Here is a 13730-nt window from a genome sequence, read left to right on the forward strand (position 1 = left end):
TAGAATTATCCATATTAATGCTAAACATAAAAAAAACAGTGCATAAACAACAAAAATCCACAAAAAACCTGAAGACGGTTTGAAAATCAGTTATCTTTGACAAGTGATTGCTCCCGGGGCTCAAAAAAATTCCATTGCCAAATATGCCACCGTAAATTGGTTATATTGGTATAAATGGTATACCATCATCATCGCTGGTGTTTACACTATAGGGTAAGCTAATAAAAACACATAAAACCGATAAGTAAAAGTACAGAAGTGCAGTGAGAATAGTGTTCAGGAGTGAAACTTACTTTCATATAACTTCCCACCATACTAGTGCAAAATTGTGCCAGCACCTTCCAAGAGTTAAGCATATGTGTAGATGCAGAAATTCATGAGCTTTCTCAAGGATTTTGTGAAATCTCAATACAACCAATAGTAGTCAAATAAATTGCAGAAAACTTTAAAAACTCATCAGTCAGTGTTATCACCATGGAGGAGGGTAAAGACTGAGGAAGTGAAGGGGGAGCCGGGAGGGTATGGAGAAGGGATGGGAGGGGGGAAGAAACGAGGCTGTGGGCAGAATTTTGATCCTTCTGTCACGAGGCGGATGGGCGCTTTTACCATACATTTACTTGTGGCTTGTGGTCTGTTAGATGCCGAGTGGCCATGAGGAAACGCAACTCACGGTGACCGGGACTCTTTGGATGTTTGGTAGGGAGGCAGATGGCCGCTGTCACTGAACATGTACTCGTTGCTCGCGGTTTGTGTTACAATGTCAGTGATAATTAGGAAAGATTTAGCCCAGTGGCTGTGCGACTTTGAACATTTGGTGGGGATGTGTATGGACGTTTTGACACCACTTGTGGGTTACAGTCATATTACTCAGGTGCTGGAGGTTCGTTGGGAGTGATCGGACAAGCGCGCAACTTTGACCATTCAGTACAGAGGCAGATGGATATTTTAACTCTGGTTGTGGGTTGCAGCCTACTTCCTGCTTGCGGCTTGAGCCCAGCAGCCATGATACCAAATGTTTGAACATGTCAGCTGGCCGGCCGAAGTTCTCGGGAGCTATTACGTCCGGATAATAGCAAGTAAATTCGGATAATGGTTTAATAGAGCCAAGGTCTAGCATCTGGATAATGAACACGTCTGGGTACTGCATGTCTGGATAAATGAGGGACTCCTGTATTTTTAAAGATGATGCAGGATTGAGTTGGATACGTTAAAAATTTGTGGATACTCCTGCAGAAGATTTTGACAGGTTGTAAGATGTAAGAACTGAGTTTTTGAAGTATTAAAAACAAGATTACTTTTACCCTGATCAGAGATGCAAGCCAAATCAGGCATTAGGTATGCCATAGCCTTATCTCTTGTTTGTTGAAGTAACTGCTGAGATGGATGCTGTCGGAAGTGGATGGAAAGGTGAATGGTAGAGTCATCAGCATATGAGTGGGTAGGGTTAGATGTACAGCTTAGGAGGTCATTGATGAATAGAAGAGAGTTGGTCATAGGACTGAACCTTGAGGAATACCACTATTTATAGCTCTAGGAGAAGAACGGTGGCCACTTACAGCAATGGCTATAGAATGACCAGAAAGGAAGCTAGAGATGAAGGCACAGATGGAAGGATAGAAGCCATAAGAGTGCAGTGTGGAAATTAAATATTTATGACAGACTTGATCAAAAGCCTTTGACTTGTCAAGTGCAGTGGCAAAGCTTTCACCAAAGTCCTGAGAGGAGGATGACCAGAAGTCTGAAAGATACGTGAGAAGATCGTCAGTGGAGTGACCCTGGCAGAAACCATACTGACAGGCAGAAAGACGGTTGTGATAGAAAAAGTGCATTATTTTTTATTTTTTGTTTATTTATTTTTATTTAAACAATAGATTCAGAAACTTTTGAAATACAGGATGTTAAAGCAATTGGGTGATAGAGGACTGGGAATGGTCACCCTTCTTTGGGACAGGCTGAATGAGAGCAAACTTCCAGCAAGAAGGAAAGGTACAAGTTGACAAATAGAGGTGAAAGAGTTTACCTAGGCAGGGTTTAAGCACAGAAACACAGCTCTTGAAGACAACAGGAGGGACCCTGTCAGGCCCATATGCCTTGTTAGTATCGAGGTCAGTGATGGCAGAAAATGCATCGTTTGAAGACATTTTAATGTCAACCATGAGGAAGTCAGAGGGAGAAAATGATGGAGGAACAGCACTGGAATCATCTAAGGTGGAATTGGAGGAGAAAGTCCGAGTGAAGAGGTCTGTTTTATCAGTGTAAGAAATAGCTACAGATCCATCAGAGTGGAAAAGAGGAGGGAAGGATGATGAGGTAAAGTTTTTAGAAAGGTTTTAGGCAAGGTGCCAGATCAAGCAGGAAGAATTCGAGATGGAGAGTTCAGAGGATTTAGTACGAATGAAATTATTTTTAGCAGAGCGAAGAAGAGACTTAGCACGATCTGGGCAGAAGCATAAGAGATGAGATTCTGGGATGGGTTTGCTCTGGTACCTTTTGTAGGCCCTTTCCATGTTGTGGACAGTATTAGAACAAGTGGGATTAAAGCAAGTTTTATTTATTTATTTATTTTATTATTATTATTATTATTATTATTTTTTTGCATTACTCACAGGATAAAAGAAACAAATGCCTGCTTCCATACCCGAGAGCATAACCTCTGTAATGCGCTAGGCACGCTCAGATAGTTCTTGACCATAGAAGCAATAATCATTCTGGGGAAAATAAAAAAAGTACTGCCAGAGGGTTTCCCAATCAGCAGCTCCAAAGTGCCATAGCTACTGCTTCTTTGGAGGGTCCACTGGCCTTACTTGAGGGAAAGGACAGGTTAAGGTAATAAGTTGTAACTGGTGGAGCCCAACAGAGAGAAAAGATTAACGGCGTAAGCTGAAGGATTAGTTGTAAGGAAGAGATCAGGTATGTTGGAACTTTCCAATGTGGTCAGGAATACGGGTAGGGTGCTGTACAAGCTGCTCAAGGCTGTTAAAGATTGAAAAGGTATGAACTTGTTCACTGGGTGGATCAGTGAAAGGAGAGGAGAGCCAAAGGTGGTGGTGAACATTGAAATCACCTAGAATGGAGATTTCAGAGAAAGTAGAAATTGATAGGTTGTGTTCCATCTTAGAAGTAAGATAGTCAAAGAATTTTTCAGCCAGTAGAATTAGAGGGTAAGTAAACAGCAGAGATATATTTAATCAGAGAATGACAGGATAGCCAAAGCCAGAGAGTAGAGAGTTCAGGAGATTCAAGTGCAGGAACACGAGAGCAAGATGTGTTGTTGCATAGGTATATACAACAGCCACCTTTGGCTTTGAAATGAGTATAGAGAAAGTAGGAGGATACTGAGAAGGGTTTCCTATCAGTCATGTCAGACAGTTGAGACTCTGTGAGGAAGAGAAGGTGAGGTTTAGAGGGAGAGAGGTGGTGTTATGTGGAGAGACAGACTGACAAATTAGGAATTGATGGAGCATTGTGATGTGGATGTAGATGTTATAGAAAGCTTTTTGAGAAATGCGTTGCTCTCCTTCTTGACACATGTCCTTCCAACAAGGTCCAAACTTTGTTTCCATATGTCAGATCACAGTACTAACGTGCAGCAACTTTTTTACTTCTATGCTCACTTCCCTATTTCTTATCACTGTTTCATTGAACCAGCAGTCTTTCTTCCCTGTTGTACCCTTTCAAGCACTTCATCTCCAGATTTCCATCCTTACCTATCACACTACTGAAGTACTTAAATGCAGTTACATCCTCTTATCCCAGCACTATCTAGCCTCACTATACCCTCAGTTACTTCATTTCTCACGCATACCATAACTTTACTCTTCTCTACATTCATCTTTAGATTCAATTTCTTACAAACTCTCCCAAACTACTCACCAAGCCGTGCAGTTCCCCTTGGTCTTCACTTAACAGTACAGTATCATCTGCAAACGACAGAATAGGAATTTCCAAATGCTGCCCTCTCTTGTTAGGGTCGCTTCAGCATCCACTATTGTAGCTCTTTTGTAACTTCATTCATATACAAATTGAACAACCATGGAGACATGACATGTCCTTGTTTCAATCCCATATTCAGATAGAAAAATTCATTCAGTTCACCATATGCACACACTGCAGCCCTAGCACCCCCATACATACTTTTCACGGCATTCAAAAGCATCCCATTTATTTCATATAGTCTCAGTAATGCTACTAATTATTATGCTGCAGGTCAGTGCCGAGAGGTTGGAGAGGAGGTGCAACTGGCAGTGGCTGAGTGTCTTGGATTTCTTGGTGCTATTGATCCCAGTCACCTGTACACCTATGTCTCAAATAAGGGTTAGTCATAGTAATTATGGTATAAAATGACTAGGTTATATGTACGTCCTGAAGCATTCTTTGTACTTGCCATGAATGTTTACGTGCATCAGGGGTCAATCTTGGTCCCCATATTGTTTGTCATGGTGCTTTCTCTCATCTGACATCAGAAAGGGACTCCCATTGGAGGTGCTGTATGCTTATAACTTGGTGTTGATTGCAGAGAATGAAAAGGTGACGAAGGAAAGATTTAGGTAATGGAGAGATGGGATCGGGCACAAGGGTTTGAGACCTAATGTGGATAAAACTAAAGTGATGATATCTAGAGCTGGTGGCAGTACTTACAGTCAAAGTAGAGGGAGTATGGCCATGTACAGTTTGCAACAAGGGTGTCCAAAATAATTTATCTTGTGCAGTGTTTGTGATAAGCAGGTGCATAAGAGATGTAATGGTATTAGAGGTAGACTGCAAAATAATGCTGATTTCGTGTGCAGTGTGTTGGGGAGAGCAGATAGAGATTGTCAGGTGTGAAAGGAGTGGTCTTGCTGGAGAGTCTTGAGTGTGTGAAAGAGTTGGTATGTCCTGGAGGAGGGGCTGGAGCTAGCATTTTGGCTAGTGTAAGGAGTGGTGGAAGGAAGTTCATGGAACTGTTGCCTCTCCTGACATTGAGAGGGCTCTCCCTCCATGCTAATGGATCTTTGTATGCAATGTGTGTTGGAAGTATGCAGCATGTATTGGAAGTATAATGTTGTATGGTAGTGAGGCCTTGACAGGAAAGGAATAGGATATTTGTAGGCTCAGATGTACAGAAATGACAATGATTAGATGGATGTGTGATGCATCTTTGAATGCAAGGCCTGGGGGGAGCTAGGATTACGACTGGGGAGTTGAGAGGAAGGATGGGACTGGAGTGTATCGATGTTGTGATGAGGAGGGGTAGATTGAGATGGTTTGGGCATGTGAAGATGATGGAGGATGACAGTTAGGTTTGGAAGGTAAGAAACGTGAAGGTCGGTGGTAGGGTTGCGAGTCAGACCAAAAAAGTCCTGGGATGAGGGCACAGAATGTGACCTCGTGAATAAGTGACTGAATCGGGAGGCTACCAAAGATCAAGCAGCGTGGAGAGCCACCATTTGGTGACCAAGGCCAACATATGCAAGCATGATGGAGCCTTTATAAGTGATGGGATATGATTCAGTCTCACTGGTTAGTTCATGGAGCCTTGTGATAGTGTCATGAGTGTATGGGAGAGATGATTTCTATTAAAGTCTGTCATGTTGTCTTATGAGGCAGGCAGTCTCTAGTGTAGAGTTTGGATTGCAATGTCTTCTATTGTCTTGTGAGATGTGATGTTTGTCAGCGTGGAGTATGATGTTGAACTTCATAATGTGCCTGTTACTGTTGGTGATGGGTGAATTGTTTAGTGTGCTGAAGTATTGTTCTCTTTCTTCATTGAAAGTGTCCCTTCTTGTAGTTTTTGGATGTTAGGGGTGATCATGCAGGTTTGGATTGTTTTAGTAGTGATGATGATGATGTTGATGACATTATCTGTAGAGAGTCTGGATTCTGTTCACCAGGTGGTTTTGAATGCAGGTGTTGGTGAACTGAATGGTATGTCTGGGGGTGGGGTGCAGTTTACCTGGTGAGGGACGAGAGTGTATTGCAAGGTGTTGATAATGTACATGTTGTTAAGTTGTGAAGCAGTGACAAGGGTTCTATGGTTGTTTTGGTTGTGTTCATATCAGGCAATGTTTTTGCATTAAAGTCCCCAGCAAAGATAGTGGTAGGTGTCCGTGTTAAGAGGAGGTGCTGAGGGTTGTGTTGTGCCGGGGGAATGTAGTTGGTGAAAATGTTGATTTTTTGTTTGTGACCTGATGTGACACCAGATGACTAAATATCCAGCGTTATTATGTTGTTTGTGTTGTGTTTTTGTAGTGGGTTGATGGGTGAATGTATGTGATGAAGCCTCCTCTGTGACCCTCAGCTTTGTCTGAGTAAATGTGTGAGTAGTGTCTGATTTTGGGGTCTGTTGTATGTGTGTGTGTCAGTTTTGTTTCTTGTAAGAGTGCTTTGCATATGCCATGGTTGTGAAGGAATTGTTTTTATTCTGATGTATTTTGTGGAGGTCATCTGCATTTAGTTGTAGAATGGTAACGTGTATGTGACTGAGGGGGAGAGGGGGAGAAGGATGGAGGGACTGAGGATGAGGTAAAGGGATGGAGTGGAGAGATATATGAGAAAGGAGGATGTGAGCTGGGGGGAAGGCAGCAAGATGGCAGGGGACAGGGCGACATGGAGGCGATTTGTTTTGGCCACCTCCTATGGGATTAAAGTGTCTGGCTATAGATAGATAGATATGTTAAACAATGTACGTCCGGTGTGTGTCTGTGGTGTAGGAGTAGCAATTGTGTGCATGGTCTAAGTTGTGATGTGTGTAAGTTTTGTGAGTAGGGGAGTTGTTGGAGGGGGTGTAGAGAGTTGTGTTTAGTTTGATAGGAGGGATGTTTGTGGATGCGTCACACCTGTCACCTACTCGTGTGCAGTGACGTTGTCTGACGTTTGTTAGTATAGTGCATGTGATCTGTTCTCTGCACGAAGTGCATTGAACAGATCCATGTGTATGTATGTCTTGTACTTACGATGAGTAGGGAGCCAACAAGGTATATGTATCGTGTATGGAGCCTAGAATTGCTCTCAGTGTCTCCAGCGAGTTTGAGAAGCAGGAGAATGACTGTCAGAGAATTATTTCCCATATAGTATAAAAAATGGTGTATGGAGCAACAGCCTCCCATGTGGGAGATTGCACTCCCCAGGCTGGATCAGGGTCCTCCTTGCAGGATGCAGGGCAGGTTGAAGAGATTCTGTCCCCAGGCTGAGTATTATGCCAGTGCCATTTTTGACATGCATGGAATAAGTAAGTACACTGTACCATATATTCTTTTCCATCTGCTTGGAAAATGACAGTTTATTAATTTTGGAGGATGCCGTATTTAAAATCTGTATAATATAAGCAGTCATGCATAATACTAAGGTAATCTGTTCTTTTCCAGATGAACTAAATGAAATCCACCTGGACATAGAATCTGAATCATTTATTGTGCAGTTGGTGACAGAACTGGGACGAGCATTCCTAGCTGCCACTGATGCTAATACCCAGACATGTGCCTCTTATGCCATGCAGGTAACATTATGAATTAGCTTACTTTGTTTTCTTACAGTATTGCTTGATATTTAATCCAGTATTTTGGTCTGGAACAGCTTTGACATAAAGTTCTGTATCCAGAGTTACCCTGACTTAGCAGACAAGTTGTGGGCAGTATCAACTAGTCATTTTTTAATGTGTCACATTTTTCACGTTTTATCTTATTTTGAATATTCTGTATGAGACTGGTGTGGCATGAAAATGTAAAATCAGGAGCAAAAAGAATGGAGCCAGGATTGTTGAGGAATTGGGTGGAATGCAGAGAGTGGATAAGGAATAATGTGATTTTTGAAAGATACAAAGTAAGGAAGCCTGTGGACGCCATAGTTGAAGAGTGTGTTCTTCGATGGTACAAGACCTATCTCTGAACCACGCTTTGTTTTGGAGCAAGTGCTTTTCGTCCTTGTGGGGTCACAAAGCATTTACTCAAATGAGAGCAGCTTCTGAAGAGCTGCCTTCATCACTGCCACCACCACCACCAGACTTACTTTCTTAAAGCCGTTCTTCTGCCACAAAAGATGATGCCTGCTGTGCCCATAAGGATAGTGTGTTTCTCATTGTCTTTGGTGCCAGCGTGTGTGACTCTGCAGACCTGTCCTGGACCTGCAAACTTTGCCACACTGCATGTCAAGTCTGGTTTGGCTGGGAAAACTCTTTTTTAAGTTGTGCCTCCATTGTCTATCTCTGGCCAGGTTCTGAGCTCCTTCAAGATGAATGGTTCCTTCGCAGTAGAAAGCTCACCATTGATTCCCCTCCAAGGTATTGGTTTCAGGATCTTTTGGTATGATGGTGGATTTCTTCAGAGTTGTCATTGTTAAATCTCTTCTTCTGTACCCCTTTGTTGTGGTGTACTGCATGGAGTTTGCCATACAGAACCTGGCAGGGAAGGCCACTCTCAGGCATGTGGAACACATGTCTGACCCATCTCAGCTGCTTTTTTAGCCAGCATGGTTTCTGTGCTGGTTGACTTTGCCTGCTGGAGAATTTGTAAGTGAGGGACTTTATCCTCCCGTGTGAATCCTATGATGCACCGTAACATCGGATGTGAAACGACTCAAGCTGTCTGATGTGATGCTGATAGGTAGTTCAGGATTCAGTACTGTATAAGAGGGTGGAGGGGCATACAGCAGTATATGCTGATACCTTTGTCTCAGGTTGATGTTTTCAAAGACTCGGTGTAAGAAGTCCAAAAGATGCTGAGGTATGGATGATTCATGCATGGACTTCTGCATCAGTGTTATGTTTATCTGTGAGCACACTTCCAACATAGGTAAAATTTCTCCACCTGTTTTAAATTTTTGCCATATATCTGAAATGCAAGAGGCTCTGCTGGGTTGTTTCTTGTGAGATATTATTTCTGTTTCATTGACATTTATTTGGAGCCCCATTGCCTGGTATATGTTGGAAATGATGGTGAGACAGTTCTAGGGGTTCTAGGGTATGTGCAAGGACAGCTCAGTCATTAGTATATTGCAGCTGTAGGAAATGACCCATTTCAATCTTTGATTGTGCTTGAAGTCATCAAAGATGAAATAAGTTACTGTCTACAGTGACTTGGATTTTTATTCCATCATCAGTATTCATTTGTTGGTAACTTAAAAGGGTGACTGCAATGAGATAGATGTTGATAATGACAGGAGCCAGGACACATCCTTGCTTTTCTTCCACATCCATGTTGAAGGGTTAGGATTTCCACCCACCTGTGGACACACAAGCATTCATGTTGTCATGCAGGCTCTTCAGGATGGTAAGAAATGTTTGGAACTCCAGATTTTGAAAGAGCATTCCACAATGGAGGAAATACCTCTACTGTTGTCACAGTTTGAACTGTCCCTTTTCTTCTTGTAGATGGTTACAATATCAGAAGTAAGATATTCAGAAGGAATTCATTCTTGGTTCCAGATAGTATGATGTCATGGAGGTGCTGGTGGAGTAACTGGCCACTCTTTTTGATTGGTGCAGATGTTATGCCATCAAGGCCACAGCTTTTGTCATTTTTTAGAGATTGGATGGCATTAATAGTTTCTGCAGGTGTAAGTGGGACATCAAGGTCTGCCGCTTGTTGGGCATTTGGGGTGTTATCAGAGATATTGTACTCCACCAGGTTTCTCTGATTCAGTATGGTATTGAAGTGTTGTGCCAATCTTTCTAGGATTGCTTGCTGTTTTTCAGGAGCTCTCCTTCAGCAGATAGGATAGAGGCTGTGTTGTATTTGGTTGGTCCATAGATGGTTTTTATTTAGTAACCATGTTGGTCATTAGCAGTGGCTGTGAGGTAATACATTCGTGTGCACCACAGGCAGGCCGCGGGACCATTTTTTCTATCGTCATTTTTTGTATATTTCCATCCATCCATCCATCATCCAATCCTACATTGCCCCATGAGGAGCGTAGGAGCCTGGGGCTAGGCAGTTGGTCCTGACATTTAAGATGAGAGTATATATACTTACATATGTGAAGTGAATCATCTGACACACCTGGCAGTGTGATATTTAGTTTCCTAAACCCATCCTGTGATTCGCTGTGATTTGCGGAAAAACTGATCAAATTACTACACATTCATGAGTACTGTAACTTGTACCCAATGGATGATAACATGTGAGTTGAACTGACTGCCTGAGCGCTTGGGATGGTAGAGCAGGTTCTTATAAACATACCACTGACCATTCCTTTCTCATGATTGTTCACAGTTTACTGTAGATTGCTATACTATGTTGCCTACAGCACTTGTACTGAAGGGGTCGTTCAGTGTCATCAGCCATAGGGTTAATATAAGCCAGTCTTTGCAGCCTCCCCCCCCTCTCCACAATCCATCGTCTGTTCTCCATGTCAAGCAGTTTTCTCTGGGTTTCATGTCTGAGGCTCTAAAATTCAGTTTTTAGGGTTAAGGAGCCAGGATGAGCCAACCAGTTGTTATATGTGGGTCCTTCATTGCAAGAAGGTCATGTATGCCCTCAGCATTTTCATCAAACCAGTCCTTGTGGTGGCAAGTGGAGAAGCCTAGGATTTCTTCTGCAGTGTTCTGAAGCAGTGTCTTAATGTTCAACCACTCTGTGTCTAGGTTTGTTGCATTGTTGTATGGGTCAGGTGGTGGGCATTGAGAGAGCTTGTCTGTAACAGTGCTGCAGAAGATGTTGCAAGTTTCCGCATCATTTAAAAAACTACAGCTCTGTTTCTTGGAGGATGCTCCATGGCACATTGGTAGGTGTATGATTAATTGCAGTTTGACGAGTACAGTACAACCTTGTTATGCAACTGGGTTGCATCAAATGAAGACCTACGGCATAACAAGGTCAGTAAAACATGGGTTCAGTGGGGTGTGTATGTATGAGTATTTGTGTGTGTGTGTGTGTATGTGTGTGTGTGTGTTTGGACAGCAGTGCACCCAACACATGAGGCCTGAGGTGGTAGTAAGTCAACGTCATAATACATTAATTTCTTGCTGCAGCGTGTTGATAGTTATATTGTATACTTTTTACACACACATACAAACAAGCAGACAAAGACATGCATGCTCACAAGTGCCCAATGCATGAGGCCTGGGATGGCCATTGTAAATGTTTTTGTTTTACTGTCAGTGTTATAATGTATTAATTTCTTGCTTGCAGCATGTTCATAGTTATATTGTATACTTTTTACATATCCTAGTGTTTTATGTTTGTGTATTAGTAGTGTGACTAGGAGTGTCAAGTATGAGGTCAGCTTGAGATGTAACTGCCAATTAAGAATGATGGGTGGGGATGTAATGATATGGAGGAGGGTTGGGAGCTGGGGTAGAGGTGAGTGGAGCTCATTTGTCCCCCCCCCCCCACTTCCCTGGGTATACAGGGGTTGGAAGGGGGCACCCTGAGCAGAAATTAGTGATCATGAGTGTACCTGCCTGCAACTATTCAGCTACTCTTGTATGTATTTCTGGTAAGTAAAACAGTAACTCATATGATTGTGAATGTTTATTTAGTGATCATGTACATATTTCAAATGTTTTCAGAGGTCCTTCCCAATAGTCCAAAAAAATCAGTAGCTCAATAGACCCTTGGTCCCCTGCCATTCAGATTACAGGACTTTTACTGTACTACTACTACTACTACTACTACTACTACTACTACTACTGCTACTGCATAAAGTTAAAATGAAAGTGGATTACTCTACAGCTCTGCTGTCAGCACGGTATTCAGAGTTAGTTCCCTACCCTTTGTGTGGTTTTATTGTTTTACATTATTATTATTATTATTATTATTATTATTATTATTATTGTGGAGTCACATGGAGAGACAGGCTGACAAATGAGGATATAATGGAGCGTTGTGGTGTTGATGTGGATGTGATAGGAAGCGTTATGAGGAACACACTGAGGTGGTTTGGCCATGTGGAGAGGATGGAGGGTGAAAGACTGACGAAGAGAGTGTATGTGAGTGAGGTGGATGGGGGAAGAGGGAGGGGGAGGCCGAGGATGAGATGGAGGGATGGGGTGGAGAGGTATATGAGAGAGGGGGGTGTGAGTTGGGAGCAGGGCAGTGAAATGGCGGGGGACAGGGCGACTTGGAGGCGATTTGTTTGTGGCCACCCCAAACGGGATTGAGGCGTCTGGCAATAAATAGATAGATAGATTATTATTTTTACTTTTCAAGCCTATAGAAATGTGTTTCACTTTTGTCTTTGGCTCTGTCAAACAGTTATTTTAAGGTTAGGAGAGATGTGTTGAATTGGAGTGATGTGGTGCAGCCCAAGGTCTTTCACAAGCTGAGTAAATGATCTGCATCGCAAAAATGAAGTGGAAGAATGCATCATCAGGTATATAAAGTGAAACCAGAATTTTTTAATGTCAACATCACTTGACATGCTTATCTTGCAGGAGGTGACACGGCTGTACGGCATCAGGGAAAGTGGGTCTGAGGGAGCCACACCAGTGGGTTCAAGAGCATGGGGAAAATTGCGCAGTGACCTGCAAGAGATCATATACCCACTACTAACTTCAAAGTACACTCTCACAACTGCTAACAACCGCCCCACTGGCACTCCTCCTTTCCCTGTATTTGGGAATCCTCGAGTTAGATCCCTCCAGCAGTGGCTTGCTTCTTGGGAGTGTTCATTAGTGGATTTACTGAAAGGAGCCAGAGCTAGCCAGGTTAATGAAAATGTTTACAAATATTTGCATAGTAAACCTAAGTTGCTTTCTCCAGATAATAAAAAGTCTGAGTTGATGCTTTGCCTTGCATGGTAAAAAAATATGAGAATGTGATACGTTTTCTTATATTGTAGTAAGAGTTATGGTGATTGAAACACTGCATGATACAGTACATATAACTACAATTTTAACCTTGATTTAGCAGGATGATGTTTAATGGATTTGAGGATATACAGTAATATCACTTTTAAAAATTAATTGGACTTTTCGTGTGTCTTAGTATTTTTTACTATAATGGGCACTCACCATCCACTCACTCAGTGTAGTTCTGCTCCCAGGTGTCTGCCCTTTCCTCCCCTCCCTCATGTCCTTCCTTCCTTTTCTGTCTTTCTTTACTTCATTCTTTCCTCGTCCTTCTGCCTATGAGTGACTTTACGCTCCCTCTTTTGTCTTTCCTTCCTTCTTTCTTTCCTCTTCCTTCTGCCTATGGGTGACTGTACACTGAGTGGCATGCCGAATGGTTTCCTGTACACCAGGAAACCATTTACTATGCTGGGTGGTAACCATATAACCAAACTGTGGTGCCTGATGGTTTAGTGGGTAATTGCGGCACTCCAATCAGATTGAGCCGGTGAAGGTTTATGTCCAAGGGGTAGTTGGGGTTTATTGCTCACATAATGCCACTCAGGAATGAGTGAGGCTGACCACTCTCATCTTAAATGTCAGGACCAACTTGCCTGGCCCTGGACTCCTGCACTGCTTATGGAGCAACGTAGGATTGGATGATGGATGGATGGTTGATAAGGGATTAATGATGTTTAAGCACTCAACCAGTGCTCTACCTTGTAGTGAAAGTGCAAGAAATTAAAAGTAATTTACTTGAGAGGAAAAAAAAAATATCTTGCATTAAACTCCTCTCCAGTACTCCAGGTAACACTGAATATGTGACCAGAGGTCTGAAATGCTGCACAAAGCATTTTCTTTCTTTCTTTTCTTCTGTTTTTCCCATCATGAGCCTTAGGGTCTGTGGCTGATCAATTCAGTCCCAACTTTGATGGCAAGTGTAACCAGCCTTGCTCACGTCTGTGAGTGGCATTATGTGAGCAATAAA

The 13730-nt window shown here is 42.5% G+C and overlaps 1 protein-coding gene across 1 annotated transcript in view; it reads left to right on the forward strand.

Moving 5' to 3' along the window:
* Positions 1-13730, forward strand: part of mei-41 (ATR serine/threonine kinase meiotic 41) — a 213916-nt gene that overhangs the window by 91086 nt on the left and 109100 nt on the right. Inside the window, exons 27-29 of the mRNA XM_080277708.1 lie at positions 4207-4314; positions 7344-7474; positions 12347-12619. Coding sequence (XP_080133834.1) covers positions 4207-4314; positions 7344-7474; positions 12347-12619 — 512 coding nt within the window. The remainder of the gene's footprint in view (positions 1-4206; positions 4315-7343; positions 7475-12346; positions 12620-13730) is intronic.

The sequence above is a fragment of the Coenobita brevimanus genome, chromosome 71 (assembly GCF_032717465.1).
Source record: "Coenobita brevimanus isolate Jiangsu-jjx chromosome 71, ASM3271746v2, whole genome shotgun sequence".
Classification (NCBI taxonomy): domain Eukaryota; kingdom Metazoa; phylum Arthropoda; class Malacostraca; order Decapoda; family Coenobitidae; genus Coenobita; species Coenobita brevimanus.